The 16,906-nt window shown below is 65.2% G+C and overlaps 1 protein-coding gene across 8 annotated transcripts in view; it reads left to right on the top strand.

The window, feature by feature from the left end:
- CFAP46 (cilia and flagella associated protein 46) overlaps nucleotides 1–16,906 on the top strand; it is a 96,722-nt gene that overhangs the window by 19,075 nt on the left and 60,741 nt on the right. For all 8 annotated transcript variants that reach the window (XM_025467717.3, XM_025467722.3, XM_025467721.3 and 5 more), the window contains exons 10-22: nucleotides 225–323; nucleotides 1,841–2,031; nucleotides 6,955–7,183; nucleotides 7,277–7,397; nucleotides 8,538–8,661; nucleotides 8,835–8,965; nucleotides 9,774–9,898; nucleotides 10,817–10,950; nucleotides 11,380–11,592; nucleotides 13,074–13,239; nucleotides 13,618–13,767; nucleotides 14,384–14,491; nucleotides 14,723–14,889. In XM_025467717.3, the coding sequence (XP_025323502.3) occupies nucleotides 225–323; nucleotides 1,841–2,031; nucleotides 6,955–7,183; nucleotides 7,277–7,397; nucleotides 8,538–8,661; nucleotides 8,835–8,965; nucleotides 9,774–9,898; nucleotides 10,817–10,950; nucleotides 11,380–11,592; nucleotides 13,074–13,239; nucleotides 13,618–13,767; nucleotides 14,384–14,491; nucleotides 14,723–14,889 (1,958 nt within the window). The remainder of the gene's footprint in view (nucleotides 1–224; nucleotides 324–1,840; nucleotides 2,032–6,954; nucleotides 7,184–7,276; nucleotides 7,398–8,537; nucleotides 8,662–8,834; nucleotides 8,966–9,773; nucleotides 9,899–10,816; nucleotides 10,951–11,379; nucleotides 11,593–13,073; nucleotides 13,240–13,617; nucleotides 13,768–14,383; nucleotides 14,492–14,722; nucleotides 14,890–16,906) is intronic.

Here is a 16,906-nt window from a genome sequence, read left to right as displayed (position 1 = left end):
AAGTCTTTTAAAAAACTGTTTTTCACTTAACATCTTTGCATTTGGGGGAAACATCTTAAGCTTTCGTTGTATGTCTTTGTATTCTCTGATTTTTTGTTGTTGTTGTTGAATCTCTACCTAGCACATTAGTTATATTTTAAAATGGTCTTTGAAGCCGAGGAATGTGCGTGATTGCGTCGTTCGTGAAGCATCTGCCCCGCTGACAAAAGCCGTGTGTCCTGCAGGATCCCGGGAAGCTGATTGAAATCGAATGCCTGGAGTACGAACTAGAAGCTTTAAGACTCGAGAGTAAAGTTAAAATGTACGTCCGAGCAGCTGTTGAGGTAAGTCCCTGAGCAGGAGTCAGCGACTCGGAGCGGTTTCCACGTGTCCTGGAAGCTGCTGGCTCCCGGGAGGCGGGGACACGAGGCCAGCGCCCCAGTCTGCGGGTTCGCACCTGTGACACGGCCTCTCTGGTGGGAGCCGCACCAGGACTAGCTGCCGCCCCCCACGGCGTCCCAGGCCCGTCAGGGTCCTGCAGCCTGTGTGCGGGGCTGGAAGGGGGGCGGGGGAGCCCCTGGGGAGCCCTCCTGCCGCCCGTGTGCAGCTGCTCTTCCCCTCGCCAACGTGCACGCTGACGGCACTTGCCGTTGGTCAGGGCCTCCGTGTCCCCGTCGTGGCTCTTTGCCCCCGTGACTCTTGTCCAGGAAGGCAGGAGTGGCCTGCCCGGCGTGGGGCCATCCGCCTCGCTGGGCCTGGGGGCGGGGTAAGGTCACTGCCAGGGACGGGGGCCAGGGGGTTCCCGGGGCGAGCAGAGGAGGGTCGCCAGAGGGGGTTGGGCATACAGGCACCCCGGGGGTCCATGGGGAGGGGCGAGGAGCCCGGGGAGGCCAGGTCCCGAGGGCTCACACTGGGTCGTGAGCACAGGGCCCGGAGCAGGGGGTTGTGTGAGCTCAGGGTCCGGAAGCAGGGGTGCGAGCTCGGCCCACTGCCCCTCCCGTCTGCTTACTTCACGCGGTAGGATTTGGCCCAGCAGCCCTGGCCAGAGAAGGAATCCAGAGAGTATTTTAGACGAGTCTTGAATGAGGATTTTGCAGCTTAAAAAAAAAATCTGTTGAAACAGTCACGGTGGCCCCTGTGGATTTGGAGGCCGGTGCGGTAGGATGAGCTCAGGCGCCTCCGGGTTCCAGGGATCTGCCGTCCAGGCTCCGTCCCCACACCCGTGGCTTCCCGTGCCCCCTTGCACTGGCGCGTGTGGCTGCCGGCATGGACCTGTCTGGCTCCTGGCAGAGCCTGTCCAGGGGCGTAGGCAGCGGTTGGCGGAGCCCACCGGGCCACGTTCGAGCAGAGGAGGCAGGGGTGCACGGGGCCCCTGTGCTGCTGCCCCCGGGGCCCATTCACCAGCAGCACAACAGATGCCCTGGGGGTGGCGGCAGCCAGAGGCCGCGGGATGTGGGCGAGCTCAGGCCCGCTGGCAGCCCCGGTGGGCTCTGAGGAAGCGTGGGGCTGGTAACAGGGTCCACGGATCCTCAGATGTGGGGCCGGAGCCTGTCCGGTGGGAGGCGCGCATAGCACAGAGCAGAGGTGTTCCAGGGGTGCTCCCCGGCCCCAGGGCGCAGTGAGCAGATAAGCCGGAGAAATGCTGGTGGAGTCAATTCATGGAAGAGAAGCGTGTCCCTGGGTGTGCAGAGCCCGTTCTAGGCCCTTTACGGAGGCGTCGAATACACAGCAGGGCCTTCCGGAGACGCTGCCCCGGCCAGACCCGCCCTGGCGCACCGGCTGCCTCCTGACCCTCCAGCCCCAGGGCGGTGCGTGCTCCTCACCTCCCGTCCTCACGGACCGGCCCGTGTGTTTTGTGCAGACGCAGCTGAATCTAGTGCAGAGGCTTGACGTCGCGCTACAGCGAGCCGTGCGCCTCGGCGACCCCAGGCTCATCCACGTGGTGTGCACCACGCAGTGGAACACGTGTCTCCCTTTGCTCCAGCACAACCTGCGCTACCACCTGCGGAAGCCGCTGACCAACATCGCGGACATCCTGGAGAAGGTGGACAGGTAGCTGCCCTCCAGGGGGCCGCTCGGGCGGGAGCGGCCTGGCGCGGAACCCTCCAGCACCGGGGACACGAGGCCATCTGACTCGGGCCCCAAGCAGCCGTGCCAGCAGGAAAGTCCCCCTGCGTCAGAGGCCGGGAGTGTGCCCGGGGCGGGGCCGGGTGGGCCTCCTCAGCCGCTGACAGGCTCTCAGGGCAGCCCGGCCCCGCCGAGCCGCGAGCCTGCAGGCGCACCCCCAGCAGCGGGAACCCCTTCGGGTCGCCTGACGGCCGGCGCCTGCACACGGGGTCTGTGCTCCACCAGCCACCGTGGGGGGCCCGCAGGCCGGGAAGCCAGCGCCCATCACCTGGTGCCTGGAACACTCCGGGGTCAGTGCTGAGGCGACACCCGCCTTCTGTGCTCACTGCGTCGGAGGCATACATCACGCACTTGTGAGCGCCTACCCGGGGCCAGGAGCCACGCCGGCCTGGACACACACAGCAAGGGTGTGCAGCCAAGTGCCTGCACCCACGCCTGCCCCTGCGCCCCAGTCTCCACCTGCACCCACACCTGCTCCTGTGCCCCCGTCTCTACCCGCACTCCCATCTCCACCTGCACCCATGACTGCCCCTGTGCCCATCTCCACCTGCACCCCCATCTCCACCTGCACCCATGCCTGCCCCTGCACCCCCGTCTCCACCCGCACTCCCGTCTCCACCTGCCCCCCCCCGTCTCCGCCTGCACCCACACCTACATCTGCACTCTGCACAGTAGGCTGGTCGTGTTAAGTGCTAAGAAGGCAGTGAAGCAGGGAGGGAGGGGCAGAGGATGCTGTTTAGGCAGAGTGGTCCTGGTTGGTCCCTGAGAAGCCCACTTCCTGTTGGAGTCCAGGCAGAGGGGACGGCCTGGGGGCTAGGGGGTGGCGCCCCAGGAGCAGAGCCCTGTGTCCACCCTGAAGGGGGCTTGTGAAGGCCCCTCCCTTCAGGACAGGGGTTCTGCTAGGGGGTCATCAGAGGACCTGGCATGGAGGAGGGGTGTTCGGTGGTCAGATGGCTGCTCTGCGGCTGTTGAGAACAGCCTGAGACAGAGCTGGCACGGCGTGCAGGTGACACGGTGGCCTGGAAGCCAGCGGGGCCCAGAGGACGGATCCGAAGGAGGCAGGCGGCACACAACCCTGGCTTGAGAGGCTGTGGGAATTGTGTCTGGAGCTCGCAGGGATCTTCAGGGAGGTCACCTGGGCTCCGGACAGGGCGCCAGGCAACCGGGAGGGTGGGGCGGGGTTCCAGTGCTGGGGGGAGCGGGCTGTGCGGGGAGGACGGTCGGCAGCGGGTGCGGGTGGGCGGCCGGCGGCTGGAGGTTGTGCGGGCCGCCTCCCCGGGCCTCCTCATTTCCTTTTTTTTTTTAAATTGGAGTTCGATTTGCCAACATAGATTATCACACCCGTGCTCATCCCGTCACGTGCCCCCTCAGTGCCCGTCACCCAGTCACCCCAACCCCCGCCTCATTTCCATCAGTTCTTTGTGTTGCAGATTGTCTATAATTCTTTCTTGTCTTTGGCCTGTTTTTAACCTTAAGGACTTTATTTCCCATTTCCCAATCTGTCCTATTAGTTTGTATCCACCTTTGCCAGAGCTTTGAAGACTACTTGCCGCTCCCCTTTCTCTCCCGTAATTCTGTCCTGATGACGTTGAGGCGTGGAACACAGACCACGTGTGTGAACACCTGGTCTGCCGACGGGTCCTCGAACCCAGACGGCGTCGTGCTGTGTCTCTGGAGACGGTCACGTGCCTTGTCTCCTTTGTTCTTTGCCGCAAACTATGCGGAGTTTCGGGGGTCAAGCCAGCCTTGCCCTGTGCACACGGCCTGGGGTAGCCACGTTGCAGCGTGCTGCCCGCTTAGGGCCTGGGGTCGTGTCGCAGCGTTCTGTGTGTCTGGTGACGGGGACGCTGGCCTGCCAGGGTCGGACGGCACATCAGGCTGACTTTATAAATGCTTTGGGAGCTGGGCAGCCTCTTTCTCCCTTGCTTTCTGAAGGACTCTGCAGATATTGGTGTTTTTCCGTACATGGTTGATAGAACCCGGTGGAATGCTCTGGGCCTGGGGACTATTCCCATGGGGAGGCCCAGGCGGCCACAGCCCCATGGTATGTTGACGGGAGGGAGTCCTGGTGGCGGCCGGGGCATCGCCCGCCTGTGCCGAAGGGGTCTGGCCTTCCGTCCCCAGTGGGCCACGCTCATCCCGGCAAGCGCCCGAGGGGACGGCCTCCGGCTCGAGCAGGCTGGCCTCTCACGCCCCGTGGATAATCAGCCTCGCTCTGTGTGGTTCCAGACGCCGTGCCTGCATGTTTGGGGTCGTGTCTGCCCCCTTAGCCTCCTGCCCCCCCCGCCCGGAGGCCCCATGTGTGGCAGCTGCACAGCCTCTCCGCTCCCTACTTTTACTCTCCGCCCCCCACCGTGCATCTTCAAGTTAAAGCCTGGAGCGTGGCTTGACGCGGGCGTCTGGTGGGCATCCGCCGTCCTCCTTTCATCTACTGGGACCATCTGTGCGGTGGCTGGAGCTCCAGCCCCTCCGCCGCCGCGTTGCGCTTGTCTTCAACCTCATTTCTTTCTGCTCGTCCCTTCTGCTTCCTGCTGCTCCTTCCCTGCCTTCCTTGAGGTTAATTTTTAGAATCCTGCTCCATTTCCTCCACTGGCTTCTTTGTTTCTCGGCTGCACCTCCTGGGGCGGGCAGGGGGGTGTCGATCGAGGGCCAGTAGCACGGGTCGTCAGGCGGCGGGGTGCGCGGGGTCAGCTGCACGCCCCCCCCACGCCCCAGGGTAGAGCCTTGCCCGCTTCCCCCCTCACCGCGCCCACGCCTTCCCGCGCTTGTGCTCGTGGGTTTCACGTCCAGGCAGACGCATCCTCCACGTACGTGGATCCACCTCCCCTCCAGGGCTGTCATCTGCTCTGAGCAGCCAGCGGTTTGATTGTTGTCTTTAAGAAAATCACAGAGGAAAACAGTAGTTCTACCTCGTTTGCTGATCCCGCAGGCTCTTTCCTTCCCACACGTCCCAGTTCTCTCTCACCTGCTTTATTTCAACCCCAAACCTTCCTGCTGGAGATGAACTCTTCCTGTTGTCCTGGAAAGGCCTTTCCCTCACCCTCATCCTTGAAGCCTGTTGCCACCGGCTACTGGGTTCTGGGTTCCTAGACGTTGTTCTGCAGACGTGGGTAAGAGGCCGCTGTGCTCGGCGAGGCTGCGCCCCATGCCGGGGGGTCCCCACGCAGGCTGCGGTCCTGCCGCTCCTTCTGTTTTCAGAGTCCCGACTGGGGTTTTCCCTGGAGCCTTTAGAAACTCCTCCACGGGTCTGCTGGGACGCTCAGACGCGGACGGGGCCTCTCATGAGCCATTCCGCCGGGCGGCCGCCTCCTGGGACTCGAGCTGCGCACACGCCCTGAGTCCTGCCCGCAGGTCCCGAGCCTCTGCGCGTGTCTACCGTCTTGCTCGTGCAACCTGCGCTCCGGCGGGCGATCTCTGGGCTCGCTGGCTCCCCGTCCCCGGCCTGCTGTGAGCCGTGAGCCCCGAGCAGCAGCTTCCCAACGCCGCATATTCTGATTCCGAGCCCTGGCCTCCTGAGAGTCCACACCTGTTCTGTCCTTACTGTTGTCTTCCGCAGGTTTGTGAACACGTTTTGTGTTGCAGCATCCGTGTTGAAGGACTTCTCTGGTAAACCCAACATCTGTTCCTTCCCATATCCTGATGCTGGGTCGCATTCTTCTCTTCCCTTGCACGTCTAGTGTTACCGTGGTGTGCGGGGCGTCGTGGGAGATGCGCCAAGAGTGCTTGGCCCCCGCCCTCTTCATTCGTGTTGTAGTAGCTGTTGAGTTAACTACGTCTGGTGATGAGCAGGCTCTTGCCCATGCGGTCTCCGTCCCAGGCTGTGCTCCCGTCTCGCCCCCCTGGCTCAGCAGCCCCTGCTCTGTCCCCGGTGGGGGCCACAATCACGGGCTCCCCCCTCCCGACCCTCCAGGGGCTGCAGCCTCGTGCTGCCCAGAGCCCCGTGCTGGTAAAGCTGGTGTATCTGGCTCAGGTGGATGGTGGTTACGTGTGGCAGAGTCACTTCCCACGGCTGGAAGTAGAAGTTAAGCCCGAGATTTTCTCACTTCTATGTCCTTGTCGGCTGGTTCCGTTCCTCTGCTCCGGGAGGTCTGGGTCTGCTCACGGGAGTCACTGCCTCCTCGAGTGAGCTGTCTGCCGGGCTGCTCCTGACATGGGCTCTCCTCCCCCGGCGTGTGCTGCTGGCTTGCCTCGGCCGGTTCTTCAGCTCGGCCAGCCCTGGGCGGGTCTCCCGCGGTGGGGTCTCCTCCGGGCCTGTGACTCAGTGCAGGGCCTGTCCCAGAAACGTGGCGCATTCTGGGCAGAGTCTGTGGGAGCTGGTTCCCTGGCAAGTGTGGACCTCCCCCGGCACTAACCAGGGACGGCTCACGGGTGCGGGTGAAGCCACAGGCACTCCCCTGTCCCTGAGGTCACAGGCACGGACACCTCCATCTGCACTCAGTTGGTTCACGGGTCCTGCAGAACTTGGATTCGGCCAAATTGGTCGGGTTTGCTAATGCTGGTTCCCAGGACGGTGGCCATGACGTGGGGTCTCCCTCAGCCAGGCAGGGGCGAGCGCCTGTGGGGCGGTGGGTGGGACGGCACTGATGGACAGAGATGGCGGCGGCAGCATTGCAAGCTTCCATGTCCGCTGGGCCCTCCACCAGCAGGTCTCACTGGCACGTCCCCAGTCTGCTGACCTGCTGCTCCTCAGCCCCGGAGCCCCGGTCCTAGCCGCTCTGCAGGGACCTCCCTGCTCCTCCTCGCTGGGAGTCCCCCAGGCCAGACCGGGGGAGCTGAGGATGCCGGGAAGCCCAGGCGGCAAGAGGGTCTCGCCCGGGGCCTGTGTAGCAGCACGCTGTCCCTCCGCAGCCTCATGGTCCTGCTCCGCTGCCAAGTGCACATGGAGATGGCTCACATCGACGAGGACGAGGACCGGCTGGAGCCGGCCATGCAGCACTTGCAGAAGGCCATGCTCCTGGACAGCCTCGGCCTCTACCAGGACAAGCTCACAATGGCCTTCAACCGGCTGCACCTGTGCACCATGCAGTACCAGTCCCCCGAGCGCGCGGAGGACCAGGCCATCATGGCCATCGAGCAGGTGCCGTCATGGCCTCTGTGTGGGACAGCCCGGGGCGGTGTCGCCTCAGACGGCGTAACAGCCTACTCTCCATACCTTCTCTTCCTGTTGCAGGCAAAAAAAGCCATCCCGAAGGATAGCGTCAGGAAGAAGCGGGCTCTCCTGGTGAACGCGGGCCTGGCGCTAGCCCCCGACACCTTCCAGATCGTGCTCGACAGCGAGAACGAGGCCAAAGGTACAGAGCGCCCTCACTCCCGGAGCCCAGAAGGTTCTGCTCACGAACCGCCCCGAGCCTCACGTCCTCGGGAAGCAGACCCCCCGCCCGACATGTGGGGACCGTGCTGCGCCCCGCCTGAGGTCTGCACCCGCTGTGCAGCCCTTGTGCAGGCCTTGATGTATGGTCTGGGTCTCCGCGCGGCCGCCGTCACCCGGGACCCCGTCACCGCAGGACGGACCATCACGGTCTGGAGGCCCGGGGCCCAGATGAGGTGTCGGCGGGGCGGGGAGCAACCCCTGAGCCCGGGCAGAGCGCGGCCCTGCCCCTTTGGCTTACAGCCGGTGGTCTTCTCCGGGTCTTCACAGCATCTTCCCTCTGTACCTGTTTCTCTGGGTCCAGAGTTGCCCCTTTTAAGGACGTCTATCGTAATGGATCAGGATCCACCCTAATGATCTCACTGTAACTGGATTGTCCCAGTAGAGACCCAAGTAAGGTTGCATCGTGAGGTTCTGGGCTTAGGGCTCCATCAGACCTTTCCGGGGACACTGATCCGCCGAGCGCATCACGTCCTTGTGGACGGCCAGTCTGTGCCCAGCTGGGGCCCCACCACGGCCACCCCAGGGCTCTGCATCCCCAGGTGTCACGCCCTAGCGGTGGGGGCGGATGGCCTGGGACGTGGCCCTCCGTCGGCCTTCGGGCTCATCTGAGGTGTGGTGGTGCCACCGCGGGTTTCCACGTTGCCCAGCCGGTGTCGGGCTGTGGCGGCAGTGCTGACGTGCTCCCACCAGCAAGCTGGCTGCCCGCCTGCAGTAGCCCAGCTGGAGACGGCCTCGTGGCCCCGCATGGTGAGGGTCTTCCGGGGGCTCTGAGGGCCGGCTCCTGGAGGGGCTGGCATGTTGGCTGAGGGGAGCTGCTTGTGTCGCACGCCCTGCACGACTGTGCTGGGCAGCCGGTGCCTGGAGCGGCCGGGCTCTCGTAGTCTGTGCTTTCCTCGCCAGCAGGAGCCTCTGGCACCAGGCAGACCAAGGGGCTGGGCCACGGGGTGGGGGGGCGTCGAGCAGGGCCCGCCAGGCGCACTGCCCCATGGAGACGCAGCTCCGCCCGGCCTGGGGTCCCTCACCGTCAGCCTCAGCCTTGCGTTTCCATTTCCACCCTCAGTTTCCACGGGGAAAATCAGGGGCCGGTTCACCTACCTGTTCGCGAAGGCGCGGCACCACATCATCAGCGTGGACAAAGCCGCTGGGCATTTGCGGCGTCTGGGGAACAAGAACGACAAGGAGAGGTGGGTGGGTGGCGCCTGACCCGGGGACAAGACGGGTGCGGGGCAGACGGCGGGGGGAGCGCGGGTGCCTGCCACGACCCGGGAGCACCGTGGCCCGCGCAGCAGCAGCAGGGCTCTGGGCCGCTCCCGCCTCACCCACTCCTCGCGTCCGCGCTTCCCTGTCCCGTGAGCAGGATCCAGATCTGGGCGGAGCTCGCCAAAGTGGCGCGGAAGCAGGGAGTGTGGGATGTTTGCCGGGCCGCCAGCCGCTTCTGCCTCCTGTACGACGACGTCAAGGTGAAGAAGCCCACGTGGCTGAAGAAAGGTACGGGGTGTGGCCGCGCGTGTGCAGCTCGGGGCTTTGGCCTCCCCGGAACCGGAGCCGAGGGGCCGTGGGGCCGTCAGCTCAGGGTGGCCGGGGGCGGGCGCCTGTGCCCGAGCCCAGCTCAGCGGGGCCCATCGGGCCCTCCGTGCAGCGGCCGCTCTCGCCGTGTCTGCTGGCCCTCCGGTCCCCTGAGGTCGTCAGGGGCTCAGCGCAGGCACCTGCCGTGAGCAGGGAAATGGGCCTGGGCCGCTGCGTGGGAGCCTGGGGGCAGAGGGTGGAGCGCAGGGCTGACTGTGAAGGCGGGCCCCTCAGGAGTCGGGGGCAGCCAGTTCCCCGCGTTGGCACAGGGTCTGGGACGGCTCGGGGCAGCTCTGGAGGGGCCGCGGTCTAGTGGACTGTGAGGACACGGGGACGCGCAGGGGCCCCACGGCCGGGCATGGGGCTGTCGGGCCGCTGGGCGCAGGGGGGCTGGGGCCGCTGGGCACAGGGGTGTTGGGGCTACTGGGCACCGGGGGGGGGCTGGGGCCGGGGCCTCTGGGCATGAGGTTGCTACAGGCTGGGCAGGGCCAGGGCTTCTCGGGTGCAGAAGTGCAGGAGGAAAAGCCACGACTGTGTCAGGAACGTCCTCAGCTGACCTGGGGCCGCCTTAGCCGTCCTCCCCCGGGGCCCAGCCCACCGTCCTGGGCAGAAGGCCCACCTCCAAGACCAGCACGACCCCACAGCTGGGGTGGGCCAGGACCCCTGTGCTTTGTTTGCCGGGAAAGCCGAGCATGTCTGGCCGAGGCTGCACCGTGGCTCTTTCCCTCAGGGAGGAAGAAGGGCGGAGACAGCTCGGCCCAGGACTCCCGGGGCCCGTCGGAGGTCCCCCTGCAGAAGCAGGTGTCGTCCAGCCTGCTCCGGAAGTTCGCGGAGGTGGGGTTCATCAGTGCAGAGGTGCGCCCCTGTCTGCAGCGTGCGCCCAGCGGGCACCCCGACACGGTCTCCGGGAACGGCAGTGCGGGGGGGGGGGTGGCGCTTTCCTGGGCTCACGAATGTGTCGCGATGATCTCATATTCCTTAGAAGTCATTTCTGAATCCCGAACCCTAAGTCTGGAGGTACCACAAGGTGACCGTTGCTGCGTGTGGGGGTGTTTGCGTCGGTGTGGGCTTCGACGGCACCTTTAGCGAGGTGTAGTAGGGAGGAGGGCTGGGAGTTCCAGGGACCGGCCCCCGGGGCCTTCCCGGGCATCACGGCTGCCGCCGGAGTGAGCACAGGGGACCCCAAGCTCCATCTCAGCCACGCACCTGCACCCGCACCCAGGGAGGGGATACGTGGTGACGTTTGTCACTTCATGGTTCCTGGAGCCGCTTCCCATGGTTTCTCTTGGGGTCAGTGGGGAAACCCGAATGATTCGGTCAGGGTCTGCCGAGTGCCTCCCGAGGGCGGGCCCGGTGCTGTGAGCTGGGGACACGGTGGTGACGGCGCGGAGCCCTGTGCTGGGGAGCAGGCAGCCAGGAGCGGCAGGGCCGTGGGCCCCGCTGTGAGCAGCCCTGCCCGCCCACGCCGGCGCGCCCAAGAGCAGTCAGTGTCTCCACACACTGGCGGAGTGACCGGGGGCGGGGGTGGCGCTGGCCAGGCACTTGGTGCCGTCGAGAAGTGAGCGTGTCTGAGCCAGGGGCCGACCAGGCTGGTGCTCCTGGCAGGGCCTTCTCTCCCCGAGACACAGCCTTTATGGGTGAGACGCGAGCAGGGGGCGGCGGGGAGGATGCTCGAGGCTGGGGAGACCGTGGCTTCCTCCCGGGGCCCGCCACCTCCCGCCTGGCGCCCGGGCCCTCTCCTGCGACCGCTCCTGCCGCGCCCTTCCTTCCCAGGCCACCGTGCACCTGCTGCGGTCGGAAGGTGTGGAGCTAAATGACCGTCCGCAGCCCCCCGAGGACCTGAGCCAGCACTCGGCTGGCTACACACTCGAGTCCCCGGAGGACAACACGCAGTGGATCACATACCAGTAGGTGGCCTGCCGGGGCCCGGGCGACCCCGCAGCTGTGGGGGCAGCAGGGTGCAGGCTCAGGGTGGCCGTGCGCAGCCCAGGGCCGCGGTTGGCGCCGTGTGCCTGGAAGCACAGATGTGTCTGGTGTGTTTGACTTCGAACTGCCTCCTTCCGGTGGGTCTGTTATTAGTGCAAATGGGAGACGAGGAGGTGGTGTTAGTGGCGGGCGTGTGCGGGGGGCGCGCTCTGTGTGCTCCGAGGACGGCTCCTCACGGGACCTGCCGCGGGGCCAGGAGGCAGCCGCGGTCGCAGGGACAGCCCCGTGCAGGGGCCTCTTCCTGGCCCCAGACGCCGCAGGCCGCTGGCAGAGGTCACGTTTGTGCCTTTGATGCCCGTTTGGGGGGGGGCGTCCCTTCAGGGGAAGCCTGAGGGGGCGTTGCTCCGCAGGACCTGGATCGAGGGACTGTCGCAGAGCGCCATGAGCTGCTGGCTGCGGTCCGCCGAGATCGGACGAGAGATCCAGGAGAGCTGGATCGTGCAGAATGCAGTGGTCTACGTCCTGAACCACAACCACCACCTCATCGTGGCCGGGAGGCAGAAGGAGCTCGTGAACACCTTGGACCACCTCCTGAGCATCGTCAAGGCCACGGGCCACAGCGGGTAGGTGCGCCCAGCCCCACGGAGGCTCCATCCGCTGCCCCGAGACCGCTCCCTGCGGGGAGGGCTGGGACTGCCGTTGGCCGGTGTCTGGCGGTGGCGGGGACGTGGGGGGCTGCTCAGGCCGTCCCTGGCTCTTTGCTGCCCTGCACCCCCAGCGGTGCTCACCCTCCCGCACACAGCCCCGCCCCTGCCCCGCAGCGGCCCTGCGTGGATCCCGCCAACCTCACTGTTCCAGACAGAAGGATTTTGAGGAAGGTTTGCTGAGACTTGGGAAATGGGAGGGGACAGGACCCTCTATACGAACCTCACTCGGGTTCCGCGTGGGGTTGAGACGCTTCATCTGTGATTTCTTATCCGGTGGGTGTGAGTCTGTGAGAGACGACGCTCTCGTGAGCTGAGGCAGACCTTGGAAACATCCGGTCGGCCGAAGCTTCCCTGACGAGGATGACGTTTTAGAGCTCTCCTTTTTGTTGTTGTTGGTTTGGGTTTTAGTCTGAATGATAAGATTTTATTTTTATTTATTTTTATTTTTTATTTATTTTTATTTTTATTTATTTATTTATTTATTTTTATTTATGATAGTCACAGAGAGAGAGAGAGAGAGGCAGAGACACAGGCAGAGGGAGAAGCAGGCTCCATGCACCGGGAGCCCGACGTGGGATTCGATCCCGGGTCTCCAGGATCGCGCCCTGGGCCAAAGGCAGGCGCCAAACCGCTGCGCCACCCAGGGATCCCAAGATTTTATTTTTAAAAAATAATTTATTTATTCACGAGAGAGAGAGGCAGAGACCCAGGCAGAGGGAGAAGCAGACTCCCTGCGGGGAGCCCGATGCAGGACTCGATCCCGGGACCTCGGGGTCCCGCCCTGAGCTGAAGGCAGGTGCTCAACTGCTGAGCCCCCCCTAGGCATCCCCTGAATGATAAGATTTTAGGTTTTTGCATCAGGTACTGAGGCAGAGACGCCGTGGTGGGTCAGGGCGCAGCAGTGCTTTTGTGGATTTTTGTGACAAATAACAAAAATGGGCCACAAGATCCAGAAGAGCTCAGCAGGCCCCACGGACAGCCCAGAGCTCTGACTCGGGTGCCCGCCGGGACCCCCTGGATACCAGCCTCTCCCTTTTGTCCTGCCAGTTGCCACGTGGATGGGGATCAGACTTTGTGTCCCTGATTCTTGACACGTGGAGACCATTTTTGACAAATTTAACTGACCGTTGGGCATGCCTGGGCTGTGACCGGGGCCGGGTGCACAGACGCCTCGCAGCGGCCGAGGAGGCCAGGTTCTCTCTGTGCAGCACCCCACGGCGCCCGGGGAGCCTGCCCACCTGGCATGGGGCGCCCTCTCGGTGTGAAGGCCGGCGGCGGCGGGGGACCGAGGCGTCACCAGTGTGGACCTCGTCACAGCCAGCGCCCCCCGGAAGGCCTGAGAACCGTGAACCGGTGTGCGTGCGACTGTGCTCTCACCCGCTGGTGCTTGCTTTCAGAGACCCCACCATGCTGGGGATGCTGTGCAATGCTTTGGCTCGGGGCTTGATTATCACCTGGATTCCCACCCAAGTGCCAGAAAAATCTAAAAGACCCGTGCGCCCAAACCTGTTTCATATACCCCTGGACTCGGGAGCCAGCTCTGAAGTCAGAACTGCTGTAGAGGTACGGCCCCCGCCGCACGTGAGGCCGCGGGACCCTGCTCAGTGCGGGCAGGTGACAGAGGGCCGGGCGGTCGGGAGGGGGGCTGGCCACGGCCAGGAAGCAGGGTGCACGGCACAGAGGGGCGGAAAACATGGATTTCTCTAAAATTAAGGCCGCCGCAGAGACCTGGACGTTCTCGGGGAGGCTCAGGGCCCCGGGGCTCGGGCTCCCCCAGGGTATGTGCGGGTCAGGCCGCCCAGCTTCAGGGCCGGTGCCCACTTGAACCACTGCTGCGGTCTGACCGGGAGCCGCGTCCACTTATTTTTAATAATGGGGGCTTTAGCTCAGATTTCCCTGTTCGAAATTCAGGTCCTATGAGCGAGGAGCTGTCTATTCTAGGTCTGTGAGTTTGCCCTGGGCCTGACCGACGGGACTGTGCCCGAGGAGGTGGTGCCCACCAGCACCCGGCAGCAGCTCATCGCCACCTGGGTGAAGGCCAAGCAGCTGCTGCAGCAGCAGATCGGGCCACGACTGGGCATCGATGAGCAGGTGCCGGCACCCTGGGGTGCTAGCCAGCGTCCAGGGGTGCCCGTGGGCTTGGGGAGGCTTGTCCCCACGCACCAGGACCTGTGGGCAGGCGCCTCTGGCCGGAATCTTCCTCTGTTTCCCACCTGAAGGGACAGCGGGGTGGGCACCATGCGGCCTCGCCGACGTGCATGAGAGTGCGTGGCGGGGAGACCCCCTCCTCCCGCTGAGGAGCGCTTGCCCTCCAGGAAGGTCTGTGCCCGCTGAGGTCCCTGCCCCGGCCACAGCGTCCTCTCCTGAGTCCTCTGGCCTTACCTGGTGCGGAACCCAGGCCGGAGGGAACCAGGCTGTGGGGGTGAGGCTGGGCGGGCGAACAGGGGCCCAGGGAGGAGAGGGACAGGGGGCCCACGGCCTCTGCTCCCCCAGACGTGGGCTCTGAGTTGGTGGGCAGTCAGAGGGCACCTGGGCCGCAGGAGGGCAGGCCCCGCTCCACCGGCCAGCCCAGCCACCACCTGTCACAGCCTGGAAAGGGATCTTGGAGAGAAACGGGCACAGCAGTAGCAGGGGTCACGTGTCCTGGGGCCACGGTCCCGGTGTCTGGCGTCCTTGGGCTGATGGACGCTGCTGCTTCCTCCCCCAGAATCCCAACGAGGACGTGAACTCAGTGACACGGGTCCTCGTCGCCCTGGAGATGTACTCCTGCAACGGGCTGGGCCTCATGGACTTCACCGTGCCCCCCTTGGCCCAGGTAGGAGTCCCCGCCCCGAGGCTGCTCCTTGGACATGGAGCTGGGGTCGGGGGCCTCCCCTACGGGGGGAGGAGGGACTCAGCGCCCCATGCAGTGACCCCGTCCTCACCTCGGAGTCGGCGCCGTCCCCGCAGGGCCCCCGAGGTCCCTTCCCCACGGGAGCTCAGTGCAGGGCAAGGGCAGCCCGTGGGGCTCACGCGGCTGCACTAAGACCCCCCCCAACCCTGGAAGTTGGTGAAGATGGCTTCTGAGTGCACCTGGTCGGACCCCCTGGTGGAGCTGCAGACCCTGATGCGACTGACCCACTTTGCCCACGTGGCCCACGACTACGAGGTCACCATGCTGTGCTCACAGAAGGCCGTCCAGATGGGCATCCGGTACCTGCGGATGTGTAGCCCGTAAGTAGCACCTGACGCCCGGTGTCCACACGACGCGGACTGACTCCCCACAGGTCGAGGAGCACACGGGCAGCGGCTGCGTGTGGACGGAGGGGCAGGCAGGCCGAGGTCACGTGCGCACCAGCCCCCCGCAGCCTCCCCGGGTCACCGAGCTGCCCGTGATGGGCAGAGGCGGGGGGGCGCCCGGAGCCACGTGTGCCGTGCCCGAGGCACCCAGAGCTTCGACTGAAGTAGCCATGAACGTGTCCGGTGAGTCTGGAAGTCCCTGGGAGGACTGTCAGCGACGGGAGCACCCCCGCGCCCGCTCGGGGCCATGGTGGCCAGGGCTCCAGGACCTGCTCCGGCCCCCGGCCCCACGCCCGGGAACGCCCGAGCCCAACCTCTCCCGTCTGTTGCTGCTGTGACTGCGTCCGAGGTGAAGACAGCTGTCCCGGACGTTCTTCTGGGGTTATTTACTGAAAATGGCAAAATCACCAACTGAAGAGTCTGAAGACGATCTTGGTGGCCGAACAGCCAGTCTGCTTGTCCGAGGGCAGATCGCAGGCGTGCCCGCCACCCTGTGTCCCCAGCCCTGGCCGCCCCTGCAGCAGCGCGCTTGGTGGTTGAGGGGTGCTCCGTCTCCTACTCTGAACCCCTGGGGATGGGATCCGTCTGCCGTATCTCAGCCGCAGCTCCACGGCCTGCATCAGACACATCCGATGTGTATTTGGGGGCCGGCGAATGGAGGCACCCGAGATGTCCTCCCACCGCTGACCGGCGCGTGGCCAGGGCCTCAGCTCAGGGGCTGGCGGGGGCACCGTGTGGCCGGGGGTTCTCGGGCTGCCTCACACCTTGGAGCAGCTCTCTGGTGGGCACGACGGCTCCCACGTTGATGGGAGAAACTGAGGCAAGTAGAGGTCGAGTCGCTGGCCTGAGGCCACCCCGCTCTGGGCAACAAGCCCACACCCCCAGAGACCACCGGAGGCTGCCTCTCGGATGTGACCGGGGCCCCCGCTCTGTCGGCAGGAGCGTGCTGGAAACTGCCGGAGACGTCAGCCGTGGCCCCTGTGAGTGCGCGTCCCCGAGACGGGAGCCCCGGGCGGGGGCACAGGCGGCAGGAGAGGCCCCTCCACAGAGGGGCTCTGAGGACGCGGCCCGAGGAACGACGTCCGTTCCTGCAAAGTACTGGGAAACCATCCGAACTGAACAGGGGTCCCCCGTGTTTGGTTACTTTACATAACTTCCCGGGAATCAGCCATCACGGTGGCCGCTCGGGCTCTGAGAGCACCAGCTGCCCTCCCGCCTCAGACGGGGTGCAGGAAGCTCGCCCTGGGGGCGGAGGGGGTGGACACGGGGCCGTAAATTCCTGCTGGGGGGCTGTGGTCCCGGCTCAACACGGTGGGTGGCGGGCAGGTGAGGCGTGGCCCTGCAGGGCAAGTCGGGGCGGGCGCCCAGGACGCTGGGCTGCATGACCCGTCAGGACAGGGCAGCGCCCAAGGGAGCCTGGGGCTCGGGGCAGCACCCAGGAGGCCCAGGCGTCGCTGAAGCAGAGGCAGAGATTTCCAGAACGCCCCCGTCGTGGACGCGTGTTGGGATGAGGTGGAGCTGCGGAGCTTGCCCCACGGAGGGGAGGAGAGGTCAGCGGGCGGAGCGTGAGGCCGCTGGAAGGCGGCAGGAGCCCGCAAGTCTGTGAGCACACGGTCGGCTAAGCCCCCGAGGAGCTGAGCATGTGGCACCTGTGCCCGCCAGCCTCGCCCCAGGTGCCCGGGCCCCCTGAGGTGAGGCGGGAGCCGTGGGACGTCAGGAAGGCTCCCTGGGGAAGCAGAGCCAGCCGCCACGGGGCCTGTCATTTCTCACCACAGCACCAGGGGCCTTGCTGTCGGGAGGGACCCTTCCTCCAAACAGCGTGCACTGGTGGTGGTGGTGGTATATTTGACGGCGCTTGGAGGCCAGACATTATTTTTTCTCAACAATCTGTAATAAGAGTTACTTTGCTTCCAAAAGGAAAATCTCCTACTTTTCGACTTCCCACCCCAGG

The sequence above is a fragment of the Canis lupus genome, chromosome 28 (assembly GCF_003254725.2).
Source record: "Canis lupus dingo isolate Sandy chromosome 28, ASM325472v2, whole genome shotgun sequence".
Classification (NCBI taxonomy): domain Eukaryota; kingdom Metazoa; phylum Chordata; class Mammalia; order Carnivora; family Canidae; genus Canis; species Canis lupus.
The sequence above is the reverse complement of the archived record's forward strand: the minus strand, read 5'-3'. Positions and strand labels throughout refer to the sequence as shown.